Source organism: Physella acuta, unplaced genomic scaffold (genome assembly GCF_028476545.2).
Source record: "Physella acuta isolate Inbredline_101_S28 unplaced genomic scaffold, ASM2847654v3 ptg001281l, whole genome shotgun sequence".
NCBI classification, from domain to species: domain Eukaryota; kingdom Metazoa; phylum Mollusca; class Gastropoda; family Physidae; genus Physella; species Physella acuta.
The window spans coordinates 235,788-255,009 of NW_026732796.1; the positions used below are offsets into that span (position 1 = coordinate 235,788).

Consider the following 19,222-nt stretch of genomic DNA (forward strand, 5'->3'; position numbering starts at 1 on the left):
ATTTATTCGAATTGCAACTGTGGGATTTTATAATTCTTAAATTTATTAATAAACCTAATTTAACTCTCAATATTAAATGATATAACTTTTTTGAACAATTTTCTACCATATTGTTTTTAATAAAAAATCACACTTTAAATGTTTATTAAATGTGTTAATAAAAAAAAACAATAATACTTTTTGTTATTTCTAATTAAAAAAAAACTTTTAACTAAGCTTGGTCAGATACATATGTCTACCGATAAAACCGCATTTGTAACTCATCCCATAGAAAATAGTTCTGGGTTTAAAATGCAAACAAATGAATTAACAGATCAAAAGTTGGAATCACAGGTATGTATTTTCCAAATTGAAAGATTTAATATTTGTAAGTTTAAACATGATCCGAACCGAACAAAGAATATTTACTTGCAGTTTAGAGGATGGTTGTATTTCTAGCATATAAGGCTGCCCATTGTAAGAATAATTAGATTATATTAGATTATAATTATATAATTACATAATTATATTATTTTAGATTCAACAAGATTCTGTAATATATATATATATATATATATATATATATATATATATATATATATATATATATATATATATATATATATATATATATATATATGTAACTAGTGTAGTTACTAAAGACGATTGATAAGAACGCAATACAGTCTGTCAACTAAGACACGATCAAGGCCAAACTGGGCTGATGCAACGGATGCAGGTGGTGTGGACTGATAACGAATACAAAGCCACTGCGTAGTTGGGAAGCGATACGACAGAAGTGCGGAGTTGATAGTTATGATGCAACGGATAGAAACGATTACGAATACGAGGGATATAATAAGACTGCAGGACAGAAGAGCAGAACAGAAGTTGAAGACTGAACTGTGGAGACGTGTTGTGATTTGTGAGAATAGGTTTGGAAGCCCGAACCATGGACTCGTGTATTCTGATGTGTGAGAACTAGTGAGGACAGTGGGGGTCAGTTGGTTCATTGTATTCTATGTGGAACATTGATGCATTGCTATGTGGAGCATTTCTATTGATTCATTTAATAAAGAGATAAATGTAAACCTGCATTTCCGAGTATCTGTATTGTGGTTGATGTTGTGTGCTGGTCAAAGATAGCACAAGTAAATAGACTCGGTAACATTTGGCACTGCGAGTAAATACACTCGTTAAGGTAACATATATATATACGTTTAGACATAACTATATTTGTGTTTGTTTGATGCTTTAACTTTATACCCATTAGGCGAAGACCTCCACCATGGACAAGATGACCAATCAAACACTTTTGACATACTTGGATGAAAACAAAGTTCCAGAAGCAGTAATTACAGTTGTTAGAGGTTGTTTTATAGTTCGTGTTTTGTAAACATGTTTTACCAAATACAATTTATCTAATCAACCTATATCGGTGTGTGTTATATATAACTAATTTATTGCAGAAGAAGCTTTGGAGGGAAGACATCTGAAAAATTTAACCATAGATTTACTAATGAGCAAAGACATACCGTAAGGTTTACTATATTTAACGTTTACTCCCTTTTTACTTTAATTAATATTTACATTTATTTATGCTACTAGGCCAACTAGACTATAAGCAAACTTATTTTAATAAGCGAAAAAATATGCATTTACATAATAATGTGATCCAAATGATGGTTAATTTTGTTCTTATCATGCTACAAGGTTTGCCGATTGCTTACAACTAGTTCAACTTTACGAAAAAAACCTTAAGTCAGGAGCATCTTCTCTAAGAAAAAAGGTTGGGCATGTTTTTACATAAAAAATCATGGTTATTGTGCAATTTATTATAAATGATAAAAATTTTGCAGTATAAATAAAGTGTTGTAGTTTTGTGTTCGGTATACAATTATCTTGTAATTAGGTTATGCACAGTTGTTTTAGGTATACAATCATTCTGCATCAAACATTTGTACAATGATTCTGTATTGAAACGTTATATTGCTGTGTTAGAAATACAATGATCATGTAATTACGTCGTGCAATGAGTCTATTTTAAATGTTTGTTCAATTGTGTTAAGTATACAATGATCCTGTGATGAAGTATTCTACAATTGTGTTAGGTATACAATGATCCTGTAATGAAGTATTCTACAATTGTGTTAGGTATACACTGATCCTGTAATGAAGTATTCTACACTTGTGCTAGGTATACAATGATCCTGTAATGAAGTATTCTACACTTGTGCTAGGTATACAATGATCCTGTAATGAAGTATTCTACAATTGTGTTAGGTATACAATGATCGTGTAATGAAGTATTCTACATTTGTGTTAGGTATACAATGATCCTGTAATGAAGTATTCTACATTTGTGTTAGGTATACACTGATCCTGTAATGAAGTATTCTACACTTGTGCTAGGTATACAATGATCCTGTAATGAAGTATTCTACAATTGTGTTAGGTATACAATGATCGTGTAATGAAGTATTCTACAATTGTGCGAGGTATACAATGATCGTGTAATGAAGTATTCTACAATTGTGCTAGGTATACAATGATCCGATCCACGGTCAAATCGAAGTGAACCCAGTGTGTCAACGTATCATCGATACGCCCATGTTCCAGAGACTGAGATTTATCAAACAGTTGGGCATGGTCTACTATGTTTTTCCAGGTGCAGCTCACAATAGATTTGAACATTCTTTGGGGTAAAATAATGTTTATCTTTTTTAATGTACATATTGTATAAAACCCAAGATGAATTTTTTAATACTTATTTATAACTTTCTTAAAATGGTAAGAGCTTGTATTTATGAACTTTTTATTTCACGTTCATAAACTTAAAACTATAAACTTTTTAATTATAAATTTTTAACAATAACAGTTTGCTGAACGTTATCATAATTACCATCGTTTTATTTAAATTTTCTTCCAGTGTTTATCATCTAGCAGGTCAGTTTGTGAGAACTTTGAGACAAAATCAACCAGAATTAAACATTACAGACACGGATGTATTGTGTGTAGAGATTGCAGCTCTTTGTCATGACCTCGGTAAGCGTGTAAAAAATATGTGTTAACTTAAATATTTGATAACGTACTTGTTCAATGTTTTTCGGGAATGACTTTTTAATTTTAGATACATTTCAGCACGTACATTGTACCGGAAATTAATTTTTAGCAATTAAGTTATTTGATTAAATCACGTATATGCGCACGTATTAAATCTCTATGAGATTTTATCTGAGTATGTTTATACGATTACACAATTGTGTGTTTTGATTCGCCATATTTTCTATAAAAATGAAAAAATTATACTGGATGAAATTATGAACACACAAGCTTTTATTATACCTTAGGTCATGGACCATTTTCTCATTTCTTTGATAACAAGTTCCTCAGAGAAATTGATCCATCGAATAAAAACAAGGTAAATATTGATTAAGTTTTCTTTTTATTAAAGTATTTTCGGGCTAAGCTTTTTTTTACGGGAGTACATGAACTCACGTCTACTTGTGGGTGTTAAGTTGTCCGCGGTTTTCACAGCACTACACGTAATTTCCAAAAAGTTTAGTGAGACGGTTTATTACGAATTTAAACTGAATGTGATCATATGTGTTTATTGACTATAATTTGTTTATTCACTATAATTTGTTTATTCACTATAATTTGTTTATTGACTATAATTTGTTTATTGACTATAATTTGTTTATTCACTATAATTTGTTTATTGACTATAATTTATTTATTCACTATAATTTGTTTATTCACTATAATTTGTTTATTCACTATAATTTGTTTATTCGATGTTTTCAAATGTTGAACTCAGCACGACATGGCAGCAGCTAAAATGATTGACAAGCTGAAGGAAATTGGAATACTAAATCTGGACAAAGACGATATAACATTTATTAAAGAGATGATTGGACCTCTTGAAATTACAGGATGTCAGGTAGGTCGATGATATTTAGCTTTTTGTTACAATTCATTATAACAATAATTTTTATAATAGTTTTATATAAACAGTCAATAAAACATAAGTTTCAGTAAACAATCTGAACTCAGTTTTTTAAATTTATTCTTAAGGCATGGCCTTATGTAGGTAGAGGAGAGGAAAAGGCGTTCTTGTACGAGGTAAATATAGATGCACTTGATGTTTAAAAATACTTTTGTCAAACATTGAGCTCAATTTGTTCTACACACTTTAATATCTAGTTAGGCTTTAAACGTTTTACTGTCGAGCTAGTAAATTAAATGCAATTGTTGTGTTGATATCAACAAACTAAAGATTGTAAATTAGATGCAAATTTTGTGTTGATACCAACAAACTAAAGATTGTAAATTAGATGCAAATGTTGTATTGATATAAACAAACTAAAGATCGTGTGCAACAAAAGGAACGGTATCGACGCCAACATCTGGGATTATTTAGCCAGAGACTGCCACCATCTTGGTTTTTACAACAACTTTGACTACAGCCGTTTTATGAAGTTTGCTCGAGTTATCGAGGAAGACGGAGAACTGCAGATCTGCATTCGGGACAAGGTACACAAAATTTAATTAACTAATTATAAATGGGACAAAATATTTTACTTTAGAGAATTTAAATTAATTCACAATATCAGAAAACAACGAACAATACTGATTTGGTACACATTTCAGGGGCTGAATGTACATTTAATTCGACCAATTTGTAAGAACAATCTTATTTCGTAGTTTTTAATGCCAACAAAATATCTGAAATGGATAATTGCACTTATAAATTTGTCTTGAATCTGTTCGAAAAAATTAAAATTGGTATTCGAAAAAAGGTGTTATTGTTTTTAAATATACACAATTTAAAATATTTAAAACGGTATAGTTTAAAGATTAATGGCAGGTTTAAATTTATTTCATGTAATGTTGTTAACTTAAGAACAGATTGCAAAAACTGATACATTGCATTAAGCAGTTCAGCCACTGTAACTTAATTTGCGCTTTTGTCTTTTAGAACCATATGTTGGTTGCATACATTTCTAATTCTTAAAAAAAAACGCTTTTTCTGAAAGAATCAAATTATTTTTAATAAACGTATCACTGTATAAGTTTAAATAAAATACACGTCAGAAATGAAATATTAATTTTAATCTGATTGGCAAATGTTAAAACCTCTCACAGGAAATCATCAACTTGTACAACATGTTTTACACCCGATACACGTTGCACAAATTTGCATACCAGCATAAGGTCAACTGTGGCATTGAGATGATGTAATAATGATTTATCTATTTATTTGTTAATATTTAAACGTGTAGACCTAATTACATATAGTTTATTTGAATAATTCTGTATTGTATTATTTATTTTTAAATTATCTATAACACAACAAAACAGGCACATTTTATCATTTTCATAAAGCTGGTGCCTATCTCTCAAGTGTAAAAAGGCGCTTTGATTCCATTTATTAAAAAATTGTTCTCTAAATGTAACAGGGTTAAAGAAGCCCTTGTCTTGGCTAACGATTCTGTCTTTATAAAAGCAAATGGGTAAGTTGTCAGTAAAGTTATGAGTAAAACTTTTAATACACTTCATTGTTTTAAATGTTTTTGGAGTTTACATGGATAATAACGTAAGAGCATTTAGATAAAATTAAAACATTGTAAAAAATTACTTTATGCGCACCTTAATATTAAAACAATGCATTTCACTCAGGACTGCTTATAAAATATCGGAGTGTATCACTGACACGGACGCATACATTGAGCTAAACGACAACATTCTATTCAAAATTTTATACCAAAAAGAAGATGACAACGATAATTTGAAAAAAGCGAAAGAGATTATTAACAGGATCTTTGGGAGGGACTTATACACGTGTGTGTGGGAAAGTAAACCAATCCAACCAGATCTATGGAAGGTAGGTCTTATAGAAAGTATTAGCATGGTTAACAGGTGTGGGAAAGTTAAACATTCCAATCAGATCTATGGAAGGTAGGTCTTATAGAAAGTAGTAGCATGGTTAACAGGTGTGGGGAAGTTAAACATTCCAATCAGATCTATGGAAGGTAGGTCTTATAGAAAGTAGGAGCATGGTTAACAGGTGTGGGGAAGTTAAACATTCCAATCAGATCTATGGAAGGTAGGTCTTATAGAAAGTAGTAGCATGGTTAACAGCATGCAGATATGGAGTAATTCAGAGATCTAACTATGAGAAATGTAATAATATAAACACGTATTTTATTTCAAATCAAAGCCTAACATTTTCGTAACTTATACAGAAAGTCAGAATCAAAAAGAAACTTTATACTTTACTGAAGCCTTTTTAAAAAAAAATAATTTTGTCAACACTGATTGTTTAAAAAAACACCCCACAAAATTTTAATTATTTAAATCAAAATACAATCAATGACAAGTTTTAAGTATCGCAGCGAAACTAACTAATGTAAATGTACTGCACAAGATTTTTAAAGAAAACATGAGCGAGCTGAGCAAGAAGGGCATTAGATTGGAAGAAAATATGTGTCAGCAGTTCGAGATTTATGGAGTAAAAATAGAGGATTTAAGAATTCAGGTAAGCTAATTTTGTATTAAAATTAAATTTCATTTGTGATAATTATATTTAAAGATTGAGCCTCACTTGGTCGTGTGACACTCAGTGCAGGAACTCAGGGTGACACCACATGAAATATGTATATGTATAGGCCTATATATACATACATATATATATATATATATATATATATATATATATATATATATATATATATATATATATATATATTATATATGTTTATTGAGTGAACGAGTGAAGGGGAATGAATGGGCGTGAATGTTGTTGTACCTGTTACCCTATTCCGTTCGTCTCTGTTCAGTTTTCGTGCTGTGAGTTGTAATAGTCCGATTGGTACCACTTTATGAAAGGGTATTGTATGAAAACGTTTGTGATTGCCTCAGTTTCGTCCAGATCTGCAATTTAGTATAGGTTAGGTCTATACTAGTTTTTAGCCACTGTAGCATAGTTTTACTAGCTTGTGTATTTTGTGTTTAGAATAGACTGCGTTAGGTGTAGATAGTGTAGATTTTATTAAATTCTTTTCGTTTCAACGAGCCTTTGTTTCATTCAGTCTTGTTTTGTAACCCGTTTGTGGTTGTTTGTCTTATCTGTTGCGCCACGCATCGGATCACCCGAAAGGCGTGACCGTGTGTTCACAACAGTATGAGTTTGTGTATGACAGCGTATTTCTGTGTGTTTTTTTAAATATTGAGCTAACTTTGTTGCGGGGTTTATAAATTCTTCAACTTTTTAGAAGGAAACCTATAATGTACATCCACATTTTATAACGAACATTAATCTGATAATATTAGGCTAGATTAACTGCTCTAATAGTAATTAATTCTTATTAAAATTATACTTCTTAATATAACTGTTAATGTAATTTATTTAAGTATAATACTGTGATATAAATTTGTGTGTTCTATTTCAAAACAGATTTTATCTCTAGAGTTTGGGATGAAAGAAGTAAATCCTGTAGAAAAACTGAAAGTTTATTCAAAGAAAACATCAAATAAAGCAGAATTTCTCTACAAAAGAGATGTAAGTTTTAAATATTCGCAGGAGAAAAGTGGAAAAATCTAACTGACTAATTAAATTTAGATGAATATTGGAAAAAGTTCTCTTGCTTACTTGTTATACAGCCCATTAAGTGTTTAATCGTAGGCTATAATCTTGTTTAAACTTTAGTCTCTAGAGTAGTATTGTACTTGTACTTTTGTTAACAATGTAGTATTGTACTTGTACTTTTGTTAACAGAGTAGTATTGTACTTGTACTTTTGTTAACAATGTAGTATTGTACTTGTACTTTTGTTAACAGAGTAGTATTGTACTTGTACTTTTGTTAACAGAGTAGTACTGTACTTGTACTTTTGTTAACATAGTAGTATTGTACTTGTACTTTTGTTAACAGAGTAGTATCGTACTTGGCCCAGAAAAGTTCAATGAGAATCAAGTGAGAGTGTACAGCGTCTCAAATGAAGACAGCAAAAAAGAGAACATAAAGCTAACATCAGAGAAATGGTTTCAGTCCATGATAAAACCAGTGAATCCTACAGTAAACAAGGAGAAACATGACGGGAAAAAGTAAAATTCACAACCATATATGAATAGATGTGTCTTTTATTGAAGTCTAAATTTGTAACTAGAATCTACGTTTAGTTGCGGAAGAAATTATTCCGAATCCTTTTCTACTGTGTGCAGTCTAGTTTGACAGTTGGGGAGTCCATTTTGATCGTCTTCCTACAGTCCAACCCATCTTCGCCTTTCTCGGCGACACTTTAAGTGTCAAATCTGTCAATTCCCTGATATTGTCTTGTAGTGATATATATATATATATATATATATATATATATATATATATATATATATATATATATATATAAGCGGGTTTATTAGTATGTTGTCATTTATTTTGTTGCGTGCGAATCTGTGAAGTGAAGTGAACGTTCAACTGGACAGCGGCCACGGAGTTTAACTTCTGGCCGAGCAGTCTATAAGGCCGAGTGACCGCTAGGGTCGTCCCTTTGTACCCCATAGCCAGAATGTAGAGCTAATTTCAGCTGAGCGGTTTCGCAGTGGTCGCTTTGCGTACCTAGTGCGTGGAGGTATTTTTTTTACATTATTTTATTGTTATATTTGGGATATGAAAGCGGCTGCCAATATGTTTCTTGTTTCCTTACTTTTTCGTATTAAACTAGATAGTAGGCATTGGCAGGTCTGGTACATACGTGGTTTGTTTTTTATTTCTGTATTTTCTGAATCCGTGCCGGTGTTGTAATTTTAGGCCACGTGGTTTAGTAAAGTTTAGTTGGATACGTTTAGGTGAGATTTCTAAACTGATGTGTTTTAATATTATTTTACTTGATTATTTTTATGCTGTATTGTTATTGTAGAATCCCCACGATAACTAAGTTTGGTTGCGTTGGCTAGTTAGTTTCTTATAGCTTTAGGATAGTGTTAATTTATTTGCCTCGAGTTTTACTTAATTGCTTTAAAATTAATATGTGTAAATTCTTTCAATGTCAGTATGTTTGTTTACACCTGCTTTGTGTCAGCCTTTATTGGAGCCTTAACTGAGTGTGTGTTTGCTTTATGCTTGCCAAGCTTTGTTAGTGTATGTTGATGTTGTAGGTCAATGGCTTTTTCTAGTCATCTTTAGCAGAAGTGATTAGTTTTTAAACATGAGTATATATTTATGTATATATTTTACGTGTATTTTATTTATGTTTTATTTTTATTTTCTCTTTTTTTTGCCTTTCTATTCAGGTTGGATTTACAACTTGGCTGGGTGTTTGGTTATGTTTGGTTAGATGTTTGTTTTGTTTTGTTTGTTTTGTTTTGTTTGTGTAGTATGTTCTATTAGTTTGATTTTTGGTAAGTAGTTCGGAAAGGTAGTAGTGGCACAAGGAGGGGAATTCTGAGGGAATGTCGAGGACAGTTTCTTCCAGATATCTCTCAGGAGAATTTTTAGTCCCCCCCCCCCAAATTTTAAATGTGTTTAGTTTGTGTGTTGAGTAGGGATTGTTCAAACACCCAGTCAGGTTGGCAGAGAGCTGTGTGTTTATTTTGTGTGTTTAGAGATGTGTCTCGGTGAGTGTACAGTGTGTTAGGCTGCACAGGATCTGGTGTGTTAGTGTGTGAGGCACAGCGATGACTCATTGAGAAGGATGGCAGTCGACCTACAAACGAAAGTTCGATCCATAGATATTTAATAGTGTCTGTGACTTATCATTCCTGTACTTGAAACAAATGGAGGAGTGGACATAGATGCCAGTTTCTTTGTGTACGGATAGGTCTCTGCATATAAGGTTCTAATCAACGGCGAACATCTCATCGTCATTCATAAAAGATTGTAATCGAGTTTCAGAGCAACCAAATATATGGAAAGGATTGTTAGAATTGTTTAAAACTTTTAGAACTTCATGGTGTTTATTAAGTACATGAAACATGTTTGAATGGCCTAATTTGAGCCCATTTTGTTATGCTAGGATGATGAGAATAGACAATGCATGAAGATAATGAAAAATCTATTTGTAAGAGTTATAAAAACATAGATTAAAATATACAAAACTTATGAGACATGCAAAAATAAAAATTAATAAATAAAACTACTAATTGAATCAGAGTCATTATAACTTTGTCACCTAATTAGACAAACACTGTCTGCTCTTCACACTTCCTTACCGTCTCTCTCTCTCAAAATATATATCTCTTGATATATACATGTACAATGTATCTATATATAATAGTATGAATATAACACAAATATGAAACTATTATGTTACATGAAAATGGGAAAAAAACCCAATGATTACTGTATTAACAGACTTTTTTTCCTTTCTATTCAGGTTGCATTTGCAACTTGGCTGGGTATTTGGTTATGTTTGGTTAGATGTTTGTTTTGTTTTGTTTGTGTAGCACGATATATTCATCACTAGACTACGCAGAATATATAGTGACAAAATATGTCTGTATACAATATAACACAATATAACACAATCAAAACCTTTTGGAAAACATATACAACTGATGAGTCAAATGACAGAAGGAAATAATTGCTGCGATGTAATTTAGTTTTGTTGTGTCGTAAAGTATTTTTAAGGCACTCGAATGTTTATTCAAACGTTAGGAAGTTTACACTAAAAAAAACCACTCGTTTAAAAAGTAGACTTCAATGATATGCCGAAACTTGGAAAAGAAACTTTATCGTGACATCACATCTTAACCCCTTCCAACAAATTCTCATAGAAAACACCAGACAATAATATACCAAGTTTTCCTTATCAAAATACTAAGACTAGTTTTAATAATTTCTGATAATAAATTGATACATTAAATTTATGTTTTTAAGCTGCACAAAAGGTTATAATGACATTCTAGTGTGTTATTGCACCCGTAGCTAATTTTACAAATCGTGTGTATATTATGTTTATGATAATAATGGTGTTATTATTTTAGGCCAATCCCTATGAGGAAGCAGAAACAAACCACCTTGGACAAGCGTGTTGAGGGGCAGGGGAGCACCCACTCTGAAGAGGGTCCTAGTTGTAAAAGATCAAGAAGGAAATAGCAATGACGTAAAGCTGTTGTGAACGTAGATTCTTCTGGCAAAACATGGTATCTGCTCTTGTCTGTATGGACAGGATGATCTTTGAAAAAGCATGACACAAAAAACTTTAATTGCAATTGGTTTGTTAACATTATCAGTAATTACGTCTTCTTGAATTGTCGTTTTGTAACTTCATTTCTTCTCTATTCCTTTTGTGAATTAGTTTAGTACATAGTAAACTTTCGTACCAATACTGTGCTTAAAACGTTCATGTAAATTTTTAAATATTCTTGTTTCCTGCTCAGAATATAAATAGCGTGTTCCTAATTTAAATAAAAGCATGACCAGGAAACTACAAAACATTTTAAATTTGTCGTTTTTTTTTCAAATTGAACAACAGTTGGAAGTTTACGAATTTCCAGCAGTATATGTATTTCAACTTTAAGAAAAATATGAATAACTTAATTATATATAATACTATTATATAAATAATTTTCAATAGAAAGTGTACACAAAATACTTGAATTTTCATTACAATTAAAATAGTTATCTCTCTTTACTAGAGCTATTATTACAATAAAGTTTCGTTATATGATTTAAAATTTGCATTTGTTTTTAATAACTTTCTATTTTTTAAAATTAAAATGCTAATATGACAAATCACATTCAAAAGACTCTGTATATGTAACACAAAGATACGAATCCATAATGCTTAAAAATTTTAGTATTTTACCAGCCCTGTAGGTATATATATTTATTTACAGTAGCAGAAAAAAATGCATTTTAAAGACTTATAAACATTATAGTATTGCAGTATAATTTTGTAACAATGAACCCTTTACCTTGAAGAGTTTGTCTAATACTACAAAACTACATAACAGTAACATATAAAATATTTCTTCTTGCATCTTTAGATCGTAATTTCTCTTTATCTTTACAATTGTTTGGAGTCTGTTGAGACTTATTAAATCAGTCAATAAAAAATATGTATTAAATAAGTCTTGTACGACAAATGCTTTTACTATTTAATATTATACCTAAAGTCAATTTGTGTTATTATTTTTTTTTTATCTAAGAGGTTTTTAAATAATTGTTTATCGAATATAGATATTTTAAATGAATTGTAATAGTTAAATTATTATCTGATCAAATTGAAAATTATATAATCTTGTATTTTGATGGGAGTCAAATTATTTAGAAAGTTGAAACAAAATAGCTGCATCAGAAGTGGGTCAAAAATTGATTCGCCACAAGCCCACAGACAGACAATGTGACCTAATTAAAATCTAATAATTACAGTTTTAATCTTTAGTGGTCCACATAAACATGATTAAATCATCTTGTTATCACTATTGTCTATAAATAAAATATTTCCTCTATTAGACCTGGGCTATTTTCTTAACATTCTTGTCAAACCACTCTCGTGATGATGAATGTATCCGCTCACTTTTCCGGTCGTCTTTACTGCAGCTGAAAACTCGCACAATCACCTCACTAAACTTGCTGGGACTAAGTATGGTACTGACCTGAAAACAACGTTAAACAAAATCCATTGTAGTATTTCATACACACATGTATGTTGAGCGTTTCGTGAGTAAAACAAGCTGAATATATGTGTGAATCAAATTACCATTTGAATGCTGGCAGACCTGAAACAAACAAAACGATAACTCACATGTTCGCTCCTCAGTTGTGTGCCCCTGTTAATGTCGTCCTTATGGTAGACGTTAAGCCTCTCTGTTGGGTTGTTTTTGTTCATGCCAAAGTCCAAGTGAGCTATCTGTGTTGTAAGATAATTTTAATGGATACGTGCTGAATTTTTAAAATTCTATCATGTCTTGAATGTTATCTATGCGTTTTTTACAGACTGAAATGATCATAAAAGCGATGATAATTTGTCAAACATCGTGTATAAACATTTTAAAAATGGAAACCTACCCCGACTACAAAATCGTCAATTTGTAGATCTGAATTAGAACTGTCCGCAATTTCTTTTATTTCTTTTTGAATTTTCGCTTCAGCAATCTAAAATGAATAAAGATAAGAATACATGGGGAAATAATTACACTAGAGCTCAGCGTATACTGCATACATTGAAAGGACTTTGATTTTAGACTATTCTTTGTAACTAAGCTTTTACACCAATTCATTGAAGGGGCGTTGGTTTTAGAGCATGTAACTAATCTTAAGTTTGTAAAACAAGAAGCTTTATTAAATTATTCATATGAAAATACGTAAGTTCATGGTCAGGCTAAAACAAACTGTGAATAAACACACCGTAGACAATTCCTCGGCAGCAACAGGGTAACTCTCGTAGACAGTCTTGTAGAGATCCCTCTTGAAGATTCTGTTGATCAAATCACGTGACTCTTTCAGTCTGGGGTCTGGGCTGTAGAGGATCTTAAAGAGGACGTTGTCGGTCAGTTGTGAGAAGGCTTCCATGTCCTGGCTACACTCGGACATTCGGTACTGTCTGGTTAGAGATTTACACACCCCATTAGACAACCAACCTGATTTCAAGTATAACAGTGACAACCCAAGTCATCGTTGGTAAACAACCCTCCTTACAAGTATAACAGTGACAACCCAAGTCATCGTTGGTAAACAACCCTCACAAGTATAACAGTGACAACCCAAGTCATCGTTGGTAAACAACCCTCACAAGTATAAAAGTGACAACCCAAGTCATCGTTGGTAAACAACCCTCACAAGTATAACAGTGACAACCCAAGTCATCGTTGGTAAACAACCCTCACAAGTATAAAAGTGACAACCCAAGTCATCGTTGGTAAACAACCCTCACAAGTATAACAGTGACAACCCAAGTCATCGTTGGTAAACAACCCTCACAAGTATAAAAGTGACAACCCAAGTCATCGTTGGTAAACAACCCTCACAAGTATAAAAGTGACAACCCAAGTCATCGTTGGTAAACAACCCTCACAAGTATAAAAGTGACAACCCAAGTCATCGTTGGTAAACAACCCTCACAAGTATAAAAGTGACAACCCAAGTCATCGTTGGTAAACAACCCTCACAAGTATAAAAGTGACAACCCAAGTCATCGTTGGTAAACAACCCTCACAAGTATAAAAGTGACAACCCAAGTCATCGTTGGTAAACAACCCTCACAAGTATAACAGTGACAACCCAAGTCATCGTTGGTAAACAACCCTCACAAGTATAAAAGTGACAACCCAAGTCATCGTTGGTAAACAACCCTCACAAGTATAAAAGTGACAACCCAAGTCATCGTTGGTAAACAACCCTCACAAGTATAAAAGTGACAACCCAAGTCATCGTTGGTAAACAACCCTCACAAGTATAACAGTGACAACCCAAGTCATCGTTGGTAAACAACCCTCACAAGTATAAAAGTGACAACCCAAGTCATCGTTGGTAAACAACCCTCACAAGTATAAAAGTGACAACCCAAGTCATCGTTGGTAAACAACCCTCACAAGTATAAAAGTGACAACCCAAGTCATCGTTGGTAAACAACCCTCACAAGTATAAAAGTGACAACCCAAGTCATCGTTGGTAAACAACCCTCACAAGTATAAAAGTGACAACCCAAGTCATCGTTGGTAAACAACCCTCACAAGTATAACAGTGACAACCCAAGTCATCGTTGGTAAACAACCCTCACAAGTATAAAAGTGACAACCCAAGTCATCGTTGGTAAACAACCCTCACAAGTATAAAAGTGACAACCCAAGTCATCGTTGGTAAACAACCCTCACAAGTATAAAAGTGACAACCCAAGTCATCGTTGGTAAACAACCCTCACAAGTATAAAAGTGACAACCCAAGTCATCGTTGGTAAACAACCCTCACAAGTATAAAAGTGACAACCCAAGTCATCGTTGGTAAACAACCCTCACAAGTATAAAAGTGACAACCCAAGTCATCGTTGGTAAACAACCCTCACAAGTATAAAAGTGACAACCCAAGTCATCGTTGGTAAACAACCCTCACAAGTATAAAAGTGACAACCCAAGTCATCGTTGGTAAACAACCCTCACAAGTATAAAAGTGACAACCCAAGTCATCGTTGGTAAACAACCCTCACAAGTATAAAAGTGACAACCCAAGTCATCGTTGGTAAACAACCCTCACAAGTATAAAAGTGACAACCCAAGTCATCGTTGGTAAACAACCCTCACAAGTATAAAAGTGACAACCCAAGTCATCGTTGGTAAACAACCCTCACAAGTATAAAAGTGACAACCCAAGTCATCGTTGGTAAACAACCCTCACAAGTATAAAAGTGACAACCCAAGTCATCGTTGGTAAACAACCCTCACAAGTATAACAGTGACAACCCAAGTCATCGTTGGTAAACAACCCTCACAAGTATAAAAGTGACAACCCAAGTCATCGTTGGTAAACAACCCTCACAAGTATAAAAGTGACAACCCAAGTCATCGTTGGTAAACAACCCTCACAAGTATAAAAGTGACAACCCAAGTCATCGTTGGTAAACAACCCTCACAAGTATAAAAGTGACAACCCAAGTCATCGTTGGTAAACAACCCTCACAAGTATAAAAGTGACAACCCAAGTCATCGTTGGTAAACAACCCTCACAAGTATAGAAGTGACAACCCAAGTCATCGTTGGTAAACAACCCTCACAAGTATAAAAGTGACAACCCAAGTCATCGTTGGTAAACAACCCTCACAAGTATAAAAGTGACAACCCAAGTCATCGTTGGTAAACAACCCTCACAAGTATAAAAGTGACAACCCAAGTCATCGTTGGTAAACAACCCTCACAAGTATAACAGTGACAACCCAAGTCATCGTTGGTAAACAACCCTCACAAGTATAAAAGTGACAACCCAAGTCATCGTTGGTAAACAACCCTCACAAGTATAAAAGTGACAACCCAAGTCATCGTTGGTAAACAACCCTCACAAGTATAAAAGTGACAACCCAAGTCATCGTTGGTAAACAACCCTCACAAGTATAAAAGTGACAACCCAAGTCATCGTTGGTAAACAACCCTCACAAGTATAAAAGTGACAACCCAAGTCATCGTTGGTAAACAACCCTCACAAGTATAGAAGTGACAACCCAAGTCATCGTTGGTAAACAACCCTCACAAGTATAAAAGTGACAACCCAAGTCATCGTTGGTAAACAACCCTCACAAGTATAAAAGTGACAACCCAAGTCATCGTTGGTAAACAACCCTCACAAGTATAAAAGTGACAACCCAAGTCTAAACAATCTATATTACTATGGCTGACCTAAATTGGCATTAAAAAATGTTCATTTCACAAAAGTGTTCGTTTATTCAGAAAAACCACAATACTGATTACATTTTTTAATTTAACATCATATAGAATGTAGATGACTTTTACCCTCATATATGGCCTTCGTGCCTACAATTGTTAACGTTTTTTTGAAATAAATTTGAATAAATTCGAATTTGAATAAATTTGAAATTTGAATATTGTTTGTGATATAATTAATCTTTTTTTTGATATAGTAGCATACCAGTAAAAATAATAAGGCATTGTATCGTAGTGTTAATAGCGTGGTAAGGTCTGCGATCTGCCACTGACGGTACTTTTTCTCTCTGACATACGTGTTGCACGGGGAACAAAGTGTCGACCATGTGTGCAACAGTTTATGTTGTATGTGAATGTGTATGTGCCTAATTAGTACCAGCAAAAATATTACATCTAACTTACCTCTGTAAACCTTGGAAGAATATAAAGTCATTGGCCTTCAGCAAAGCCGTCTTCACCCTGATGGTAAATGTGTAGGTGACATCGTTCATATATTTTAATAACGCAATTTTGAATGCTGAGAATACAATTAGATAGACATATTAAACCGTTTTTAGTTGGATGGGTGTCTCTTACTTACATGGCTTCGATAGCACATTTGACCTTGTGTTGGTACGCTTGCTTGTGTAAGTTGAATCTGGTGTAAAACATGTTGTACAGATTCGACATTTCCTGCAACATACAACAGATTAATTGGTGTAAAACATGTTGTACAGATTCGACATTTCCTCCAACATACAACAGATTAATTGGTGTAAAACATGTTGTACAGATTCGACATTTCCTACAACATACAACAGATTAATTGGATTTCGTGTGAAACGTTGCAAAGAGTTGACATTTCCTACAACATACAACGAATTCTTTCAGACAGATGCTGCCGGTGGTAATGCAGGTAGAATTATACAGAATGTAGAAATACATGAAATCTCACCTTTTCTCTAATACAAATCTGCAATTGACCATCCACCTCTATAACTCTGGCAAACTTCATGTAGCGAGTGTAGTCGAAGTTGTTGCTGATACCCAGATGATGACAGTCTCGGGCGAAATAATCGAATTTATCCACGTCAATGCCGTTACGTTTGTTGGAGACTATCTGAACATTAGAAATTAAAATAGCATATCATCATACATTTTATTTTAGATTTGTTTACATCACACTAATGATAGTATATACACCAAAATATATCTCATGTTTTTTTCATTGGGCTAATTAATTAAAGAAACTACATGTCACAAGTAAGTAGTAATTATGGAGACATTTAAGTTGTGCTGATTTAATTACAATTCAATGTCAATCAAGAGATTAGGCTCGTGTATCCCAGCCCCCTACCTCTAACACACACAAAATTAACCAACCTCGTACAAATAGGCTTTTTCCTTGCCTCTGCCTTTATACTTCCATTCCTGAGAGGAAAAAGCCAACTCATTAAGTGCACGCTGTTTTACAACACCATATAATTAAAAACAGTTTTTGTTAAATGAAGCGTCCACATATTTCATCTACACAGTGGATAATAACAAATGATAACAAGTAGAGCAATCAAAAATTATTATGCATACATTAATTGAATAAATAAATATATTTTATACTTACCCCCTGTAGGTATGTCGTATCCCCAGAAATCTGTTCCTCTATAAACAAAATGTCGTTATCATCCAGCCCAAAACTTCTCAATTTCCCATCTGCTTGCATTAACCGGTTCTCTTGTACCAAATGTCGGAACATTCTCACGGATATTGACTCATGCTGTTGAAGAGAGGCTGAACATTTTATTTTCAGAACAATTTGTGTAACTCTCAGTCTACAATCTACGACTACATGGGACTAAATATTACAGACTTAATATCAAAGTATCACATAGGCTAGTATAATTTCTTCAGGACAAAGTTTGGGAGGACTAAAATACCTTACAGACATAATACCGGCAAGAAATGTTTCAGACAAAGTAAATATATTTAACCAAATATTTCAAAACTAAATATCTCAGAAAAAATATCTAAATATTTATTTTAGTCGACTTTTATTGTTTCTTCTTTCATAGAATATAGCTTCTTTTACTTTTCAATTTGAAAGAGATAAAGCTAAATCTTTTACAACTCGATCGAGTATTTTCTTCTCAATTTAACGTTTTAAGAACATTTATTCAAAAGTTTTCATACCGTCGTTTCCTTCGACGTTTCAACACTTGGAAGAAATTGTTGATCGAAGAAGTGTGACAAAATGCCATGTCCTTATTGAAAAGTAAATATTATTTAAATTAAATACGTAACCCATGAAATGAAATACATTTATGAATGACTATAGCACTTTATTTTTAAATGATTGAAGAATTCTAAAGATACTTTGGAATCTACACACGAATATATGAAAGTAAAATGGTTTACCCAAATCATGACACAGACCGGCTATCTCCACACACAAAATATCTTTGTCAGAAATACCCAGGAATGGCTGGTTTTGTTTTAATGTCCGCACAAACACACCAGCCAAATGACATGTGCTGAAATATTTATAACATTACACACATATAATATATATATACATATTATATATATATATATATATATATATATATATATATATATATATATATATATATATATATTTATATATATATATATATATATATATATATATATATATATATATATATGTATAAATATATATATTTATATATATATATATATATGTATACATATATATATATATATATATATATACACATAGATTAGTAGGTTAGGTGGCAGAATTTTTACATAGTAGCTTATGAGGAAGCATTGAAATAGAGAGAAGCATGCTTCTTAGACTTTCGATTTTTTAAAACATCCTAAAGACCTTATCGTTAAAGTTTCATGCGTTTAACGTA

At 32.6% G+C, this 19,222-nt stretch overlaps 2 protein-coding genes across 6 annotated transcripts; one reads left to right on the forward strand and one right to left on the reverse strand.

Moving 5' to 3' along the window:
- The first annotated feature begins 251 nt into the window (after positions 1-251).
- Positions 252-11,551, forward strand: LOC131957962 (deoxynucleoside triphosphate triphosphohydrolase SAMHD1). Of its 5 annotated transcripts, none has more exons than XM_059322832.1 (17): positions 255-333; positions 1,253-1,349; positions 1,449-1,515; positions 1,693-1,768; positions 2,521-2,681; positions 2,909-3,024; positions 3,330-3,400; positions 3,800-3,922; positions 4,057-4,104; positions 4,351-4,515; positions 5,128-5,219; positions 5,442-5,495; positions 5,662-5,866; positions 6,410-6,520; positions 7,439-7,543; positions 7,915-8,087; positions 9,270-11,036. In XM_059322832.1, exons 1-17 carry the CDS (start codon positions 292-294, stop codon positions 9,364-9,366), a joined length of 1,803 nt encoding a protein of 600 aa, XP_059178815.1. In that variant the 5' UTR covers positions 255-291; the 3' UTR covers positions 9,367-11,036. The 5 variants fall into 5 exon arrangements, with proteins under 5 accessions (XP_059178817.1, XP_059178815.1, XP_059178814.1 ...); XM_059322831.1 differs by having other exon boundaries at positions 257-333; positions 10,962-11,550; XM_059322833.1 differs by lacking the exon at positions 255-333 and adding an exon at positions 686-978 and having other exon boundaries at positions 10,962-11,549.
- Positions 11,552-11,669: 118 nt separating this feature from the next.
- LOC131957957 (deoxynucleoside triphosphate triphosphohydrolase SAMHD1) lies at positions 11,670-18,840 on the reverse strand (the record flags this gene model as incomplete). Its single annotated transcript, XM_059322825.1, is given in 11 exon segments — positions 11,670-12,578; positions 12,728-12,832; positions 12,991-13,077; positions 13,330-13,525; positions 16,752-16,808; positions 16,930-17,021; positions 17,284-17,448; positions 17,712-17,759; positions 17,950-18,102; positions 18,516-18,586; positions 18,741-18,840. Coding segments are annotated over 11 exon segments (1,221 nt in total), but the record flags the coding sequence as incomplete, so codon positions are not given.
- Positions 18,841-19,222: the final 382 nt, after the last annotated feature.

Excerpts from the sequence above, each read along its gene's own strand:
- LOC131957962 (XM_059322831.1), top strand. The coding sequence starts at position 292 with ATGCAAACAAATGAATTAACAGATCAAAAGTTGGAATCACAG. Across the intron at positions 3,025-3,329 it reads AGCTCTTTGTCATGACCTCG|GTCATGGACCATTTTCTCAT; the intron begins GTAAGCGTGTAA and ends ATTATACCTTAG. Across the intron at positions 6,521-7,438 it reads TAGAGGATTTAAGAATTCAG|ATTTTATCTCTAGAGTTTGG; the intron begins GTAAGCTAATTT and ends ATTTCAAAACAG.